The 7,384-nt window shown below is 35.5% G+C and overlaps 1 protein-coding gene across 2 annotated transcripts; it reads left to right on the top strand.

Annotated features, from left to right (window-relative positions):
- The first annotated feature begins 4,781 nt into the window (after nt 1-4,781).
- Nucleotides 4,782-5,981, top strand: LOC126753463 (uncharacterized). Of its 2 annotated transcripts, none has more exons than XM_050464965.1 (2): nt 4,782-5,303; nt 5,366-5,981. In XM_050464965.1, exons 1-2 carry the CDS (start codon nt 4,866-4,868, stop codon nt 5,789-5,791), a joined length of 864 nt encoding a protein of 287 aa, XP_050320922.1. In that variant the 5' UTR covers nt 4,782-4,865; the 3' UTR covers nt 5,792-5,981. The 2 variants fall into 2 exon arrangements, with proteins under 2 accessions (XP_050320922.1, XP_050320921.1); XM_050464964.1 differs by having other exon boundaries at nt 4,782-5,306.
- Nucleotides 5,982-7,384: the final 1,403 nt, after the last annotated feature.

Here is a 7,384-nt window from a genome sequence, read left to right as displayed (position 1 = left end):
ATACAAACAAATGCGCCAAAGAAATAATATACTTATGTATGTACATACATACAGTGGGGAGCAAAAGTGATTCCACGATCAACATTTCCATGTTTGAGCGGGCATAAAAAATAAACGAATGAAGTAAATGACAAAAACTTTCTTTTTCTTGAATATCCAGTTTATTTGTAACAATTAAGCGTAAATAGCAAAAGAAGAAAGAGGCAAGGGCATAGTTATAATTCAAAAGCAAAAAAAAGTACATATTTTTGCTGTTCTTAATTTCTTATCAGCAATTGACCTGCAGATTTGCCGTCATATGTATTTTTTATTCATTATTCGTTGTCATAATTAAGAGAATCACTCTTTTCTACAAGTTTGTAGTCAATTTATTGAATTTGGAAATTTGTCTCTAACTTGTTCTTTAAAAATGACGAAGCTGTCTCCAGATAAATAAAATAGTATTGTTTCCCCGATTAAGAGTGGCTGTTCGACACGCACTATTGCTGAGAAACTGCAAGTTAGTCAATTAGTGGTAGTCAAGATGCAGAAAAGACAAAATGATTGTGTTGAAAACATGTTGAATGGTCGCGGTCGCCTCCTAACAGACTCTGATGCTCGACTTATGATGTCCAAAATGAGGAAAGATAAGCTTTTAACGCCAGCAGAGGCTTCCAAGGAAATAAATAAAGGAGTAAGTCGATGGATAGCTAGAAGAGCGCTGGGTAGGATTGGTTACGTCGCAGCTGTGAAAAAAAAAAACAAATTATGCGTAAGGAAGATTATTTAAGTATTTTGCAAACCCAGCTTCCCAATTTTCTTGACCAGTGTGCGTATCCAGAGCATGAAATCACTTTTCAGCAAGATGGGGATCCCAAGCACACTGCGAAAATTGTAAAAGAATGGCTGGAAAACCAAAATTTTAAGGTGATAGAGTGGCCAGCGCAAAGTCCCGACCTCAATCCAATTGAAAACCTATGGTCAATTGTAAAGCGACGAGTATCAATCAGCCCCATCCAACCTAAACGAACTTTGGGGGCGTGTTGAGCTAGAGTGGAATAATATTCCGAAAGGAATTGTTGAAAATCTAGTTGCTAGCATGCCAGAACGTACATATAAAAAATGTCATAGAAAATAAGGGTCTATGGACAAAATATTAATAATGCATTTCTTTTATTTTTAGTACATGCCGTTTTTTTTTTTTTTTTTTTTTAATTATACAGTGTTTTAACAAAGTCTTCGTACAGCACCTAATAAAAAGTTCATTGATAAAGAACAGTAAAACATTTTAAATTTTTAAAAAAATTTTAATGAGTATGTGTTTACGACATATGTATTTCATTCTATATTAAATAAAAAAAAAAAACATAATTCATTAAACCATTTGAAAACTATACATAAAAATTGGAATAATTTCACTATTTTAACTCCAATAAAGTCTTCGTACATTCTATTAAAAGTAAAACAAATTTTAAATACATATATTGAAATGTGTATGATTTTAATATTTTGTCGGCTTTAAGGCGGTCTGGCATTGATTCCTCAAGCTTTTGTGTATATCGGACATCTATTTTCATCCATTCCTCTTGAAGGACTTCTTTTAGGCGAGCTTTTGAACTTATATGATGAGTCCTAATCCGTTTTTCGAGCAAGTTCCAAATATGCTCTATTGAATTAAGATCAGGACTCTGTGGTGACGTCTCTAGTAAATGGGGGCATTGTTCGCCAAGTACATCCTTGTATTATGAGCCATGTGCATGGGGTCGTTGTCTTGCTGGAAATAAAATGCTTCAAATACGCCCAATTTTTCTACGCTTGGCTTCAAATTTCGTTTCAAAATGTCAATATAAGCACGGTGGTCCATAATTTCTTCAATTATTTCGAGTTTGCCAACGCCATTGGCAGCCATACAACCCCATACCATCACTCCATCACCTCCGTGCTTAACTGTTTTAATTGTATTTTTGGGGTTGTATGCTTCTCCCGGTTTCCTCCATACTTTAATCCTGCCGTCAGATCCAAAAATGTTGTATTTCGATTCATCATAGAATGCAACATTCCGCCAAAACACAGTAGATGCATTTTGGTACTTCTGAGTGAAGGCAATGCGCTTCCTACGGTTTATCACGTTTACGAGTGGCTTTCGGCGAGGCGGTCGTGACTTAAACCCAGCCTTAATTATAGCTTTTGTACAGTTTCTGGATTAACTTTTTTTGACGCGAAAAAACGAGAGTATTTTTAGTTTATGTGAATTATTTTTGGCTGTGTTTAGTTTTTGTTTATTATTTATACTAAGTTAAACTCTTATAATATAAACCTTGAATTCTGTAATACAACTTTTTATTGTTGCATTAAAGACTGCGTTGTTATAAACACTTTAATATTGATAGAACTTCTGTTTACTTATTTTTGACGCTCACAGTTTAGTAAATATAAATAATATTTGAAATATTAATTTATTTAAAAACAAGTAAGGAAGAGCTAAGTTCGGGTGTCACCGAACATTTTATACTCTCGCATCATAAAGTGATAATTGAGATTTCATTATCCGTCATTTACATATTTTTCAAATACCGTATTTGTGTAAAGTTTTATTCCGTCATCATCATTGGTTCCTAATGTATATATTATACAGAGAAGGCATCAGATGGAATTCAAAATAGCGTTATATTGGAAGAAAGCGTGGTTGTGAACCGATTTCACCCATATTTCGTACATGTCATCAGGGTGTTAAGAAAATATTATATACCAAATTTCATTGAAATCGGTCTAGTCGTTCCTGAGATATGGTTTTTGGTCCATAAGTGGGCGACGCCACGCCCATTTTCAATTAAAAAAAAAAAAGCCTGGTTGCAGCTTCTTTCTGACGTTTTTTGTTAGTCGGTTAACGCACTTTTAGTGATTTTCAACATAACCTTTGTATGGGAGGTGGGCGTGGCTATTATCCGATTTCTTCCATTTTTGAACTGTATATGGAAATGCCTGAAGGAAACAACCCTATAGAGTGTGGTTGACATAGCTATAGTAGTTTCCGAGATATGTAAGAAAAACTTAGTAGGGGGCGGAGCCACGTCCACTTTTCGAAAAAATTACGTTCGAATATGCCCCTCCCTAATGTGATCCTTTGTGCCAAATTTCACTTTAATATCTTTATTTATGGCTTAGTTATGACACTTTATAGGTTTTCGGTTTTCGCCATTTTGTGTGCGTGGCAGTGCGCCGATTTTGCCCATCTTCGAACTTAACCTTCTTATGGAGCCAAGAAATACGTGTACCAAGTTTCATCATGATATCTCAATTTTTACTCAAGTTACAGCTTGCACGGACGGACGGACAGACAGACATCCGGATTTCAACTCTACTCGTCACCCTGATCACTTTGGTATATATAACCCTATATCTGACTCTTTTAGTTTTAGGACTTACAAACAACCGTTATGTGAACAAAACTATAATACTCTCCTTAGCAACTTTGTTGCGAGAGTATATTAAACAAGTAAGGAAGGGCTAAGTTCCGGTGTCACCGAACATTTTATACTCTCGCATTATAAAGTGATAATCGAGATTTCATTATACGTCATTTACATAGTTTTCAAATACCGTATTTTTGTAAAGTTTTATTCCGCTATCATCATTGGTTCCTAATGTATATATTATACAGAGAAGGCATCAGATGGAATTCAAAATAGCGTTATATGGAAGAAGGCGTGGTTGTGAACCGATTTCAAATATATTTCGTGCATGTCATCAGGGTGTTAAGAAAATATTATATACCGAATTTCATTGAAATCGGTCTAGTAGTTCCTGAGATATGGTTTTTGGTCCATAAGTGGGCGAGGCCACGCCCGTTTTCAATTTTTACAACAAGCCTGGGTGCAGCTTCCTTCTGCAATTTCTTCCGTAAAATTTAGTGTTTCTGACGTTTTTTGTTAGTCCGTTAACGCACTTTTAGTGATTTTCAACACAACCTTTGTATGGGAGGTGGGCGTGGTTATTATCCGATTTCTTCCATTTTTGAACTGTATATGGGAATGCCTGAAGAAAACGACTCTGTAGAGTTTGGTTGACATAGCTATAGTAGTTTCCGAGATATGTACAAAAAACTTAGTAGGGGGCGGGGCCACGCCCACTTTTCAAAAAAAATTACGTCCAAATATGCCCCTCCCTAATGCGATCCTTTGTGCCAAATTTTACTTTAATATCTTTATTTATGGCTTAGTTATGACACTTTATAGGTTTTCGGTTTTCGCCATTTTGTGTGCGTGGCAGTGGGCCGATTTTGCCCATCTTCGAACTTAACCTTCTTATGGAGCCAAGGAATACGTGTACCAAGTTTCATCATGATATCTCAATTTTTACTCAAGTTACAGCTTGCACGGACGGACGGACAGACGGACGGACGGACAGACAGACATCCGGATTTCGACTCTACTCGTCACCCTGATCACTTTGGCATATATAACCCTATATCTGACTCTTTTAGTTTTAGGACTTAAAAAAATAAAATTAAAGGGAAATAAAATTAAAATTATTGAAGTGAAACTTCTTGGGCGGAAAAGTTTGCTTTAAAAGTTTAACGCTTCAATGGAGGGGGAATAGGGTTGAACGATTAACGCAACTCGGAAGGAGAAGAGCAACAGAAAAATATAGAGTGCGAGAGAGAGAGAGAGAGAATGAGAGTAAAGCAGACAACTTAAAGCAGAGAACATAAAAGCATAGAGAAGGTGCAGGTTCGACAGCGAACATTCGTTATGCAAGGCATACACGCACCAATTAGTTGGTTGATTGAGTTGAGCTAGAAATTGCCATTGTCGCCACACACGACACAACTTTTAATACAATTTTGAGGCCAACTTCATTTTGAATATTCAATTCGTAGCGTAAACATGAGTTCGGAAGTTATTGCTTTAATTATTATAAATGAAGTTTTAGCGGAAGAAGAAGAACAGGAGCAAAAAAGAATTCGGAAAAAAAGAAAATGGTGTAAAATGTGGTTGCAAAATAAAAATGAATTTTCAAATAACAAGCTTTTGAAGACGTTGAGAGAAACCGAGCCAAAGGACTACAAGAATTACATGCGCATGAGCGATGAAGTGTTTTATGATCTTCTCTTGAAAGTGAAAGTTTTTATTGAAAAAGAAGACACAATAATGCGAGAAGCAATTAGTGCAGAGAATCGTTTGGCAATAACTTTACGATTTTTGGCTACGGGAAACTCATTTGAAGACCTAAAATTTTCAACAGCAATATCTGCGCAAGCGATTGGTAAAATTGTAATTGAGACGTGCAAGGCTATTATAAAAGTTCTAAAAGACTCAATTAAGGTGGTATATAAAGAATATCCGAGTTATACATTTTATTTAACACAAAATACATATATTTTTAGCTTCCTAAAACACCTGAGCAATGGATGGCTGTAGCTGATCAATTTTATGAGAAGTCGATGTTTCCCAACTGTCTAGGCGCGCTCGATGGAAAGCATATAAATATTTCACGTCCTTCTAACTCCGGTTCATTTTATTTCAATTATAAAAAGACATTCAGTATTGTCTTGTTGGCAATTGTTGACAGCAACTCCAACTTTTTAATGGTAGATGTATGTAGGTGCAAATGGACGAATTTCCGATGGAGGCGTTTTCGGAAAATCGAAATTTTTCAAAAAGTTGAAAAGTGGAAGTTTAAATTTACCGGAACCACAAGCAGTGCTTGCAGACGAAGATTCACTCCCTTTTGTGTTTGTGTCGGATGCGGCTTTCGCTTTGAGGAAAAATGTTTTAAAACCATTTGGTCACAACAATTTGTCAGAGAATGAAATGCTGTTTAACAAAACTCTGAGCTCAGCACGGGTTAAAGTTGAAAACGCTTTTGGTATTTTGGCATCGCGTTTTCGACTTCTTCAAACGACAATAAATTTATGTCCTGAAAAAGTTACTACAGTTGTTCTTGCCTGTTGCTACTTACACAACTACTTACGGTGCCAGTCCAACTCAAATCGATTTGAATGTGAATGTGAAAATATTCAGCTGTCAGAAATGAAACCAACGCTGTCTAGAAATGCATCTAATGAGGCCAAAACAATAAGGTTGAAATATTGTGAAATTATCAAAAAACTGAAATCTCTTTAATTCCTTTTATTTACATATGTATGTATAAAATAGTGTTAAATTGGTTGTGTTCTTTAAATAAAACTTATATTCATTCTCTTATAACTAATACATAAAAAATGAAGTAAAAAAATAATTTAAACAAAAAATGAGAAAAATAAAATAAAATATATGTATGTACTCTATCTTAATATGTTTTTATTTATTGATATTGGGAGTCATTCAACAAATCAAAAACACTTGTGTATTGACTTTCGTTTTCATCTGCAAAATGTAACTCTGGAGTTATTTCAATTGTTTGTGATGTTGATTCTACAGGACTTCCAGTTGGCACAGAAATAAAACGTGGCGAATGTGATGTTGATTCTACAGGACTTCCAGTTGGCACAGAAATAGAACGTGGTGAAAGTGATGTTGCTTGTATGGGCACAGAAGTTAAACGTTGCAAATGTGATGGAGCTTGTATGGGGCTTCTAGCTGGCGCAGGAGTAAAACGTTGCGAAAGTGATGTTGCTTGTATGGGGCTTCCAGTTGGCAAAGAAGTAAAATGTGAAAAGCGTGATGTTGATTCAGTTGGACTTACAGAAGATGTTGAAATATAAAGTGGCGAGTCATTACTTAAAAAAGGCGAGCTGGTTCGTGATACATGCGGACTACTTAAATTTGGTGAGCTTGAAGGACTGTGCATATAATTGAAACATAATTTTCCAAATCGGCCCAACAGCATCACTTCGTCTACTGCTTGCTTTGCAAAAAGTTGCTGCTCCGGTTTCATTTGAAAGTATACTAAATGTTTAAAGTTGATGCGTCATAATTCATCGTACGGCACTTTTTACCGTTAGTTTTAGGTATTATATTGCAAAACAAAACAGCTTCAACATAGAAGTGGAATCAGTTTATCATGTGCAGTGAAGTGGACAAGTGTAAATAAGTACTATATATCCTATTTTTCCAATAATGGATAAAAGAAAAGAAACTTCCTCAGATTTTCGAAAAATAGTTATAAAATTACGAAAAGATGGAAAATCATTGGGTGAAATTGCTAAAACTACATCTAAATATAAGTCTACTATACAGCATATAGTAAATTCGTTCGAAAAAAATAATACTTCCGAGTACAAAAAAAGATCGGGACGCCCGCCAGAACTTAATGATAGAGATGAACGGGCTGTTGTGGATATGGTACGAAAAAATCCACGTGTGAGTAGTTTGAAAATATGCAGCGAAATAGAAAGAGCTTCGGAAAAGTGTGTGAGCAAGTCTACAATTCAGAGAACATTACGACGTAACGGATATTCTTC

Source organism: Bactrocera neohumeralis, chromosome 3 (assembly GCF_024586455.1).
Source record: "Bactrocera neohumeralis isolate Rockhampton chromosome 3, APGP_CSIRO_Bneo_wtdbg2-racon-allhic-juicebox.fasta_v2, whole genome shotgun sequence".
Classification (NCBI taxonomy): domain Eukaryota; kingdom Metazoa; phylum Arthropoda; class Insecta; order Diptera; family Tephritidae; genus Bactrocera; species Bactrocera neohumeralis.
Note: the sequence above shows the minus strand (reverse complement) of the source record. Positions and strands in the feature narration are given on the sequence as shown.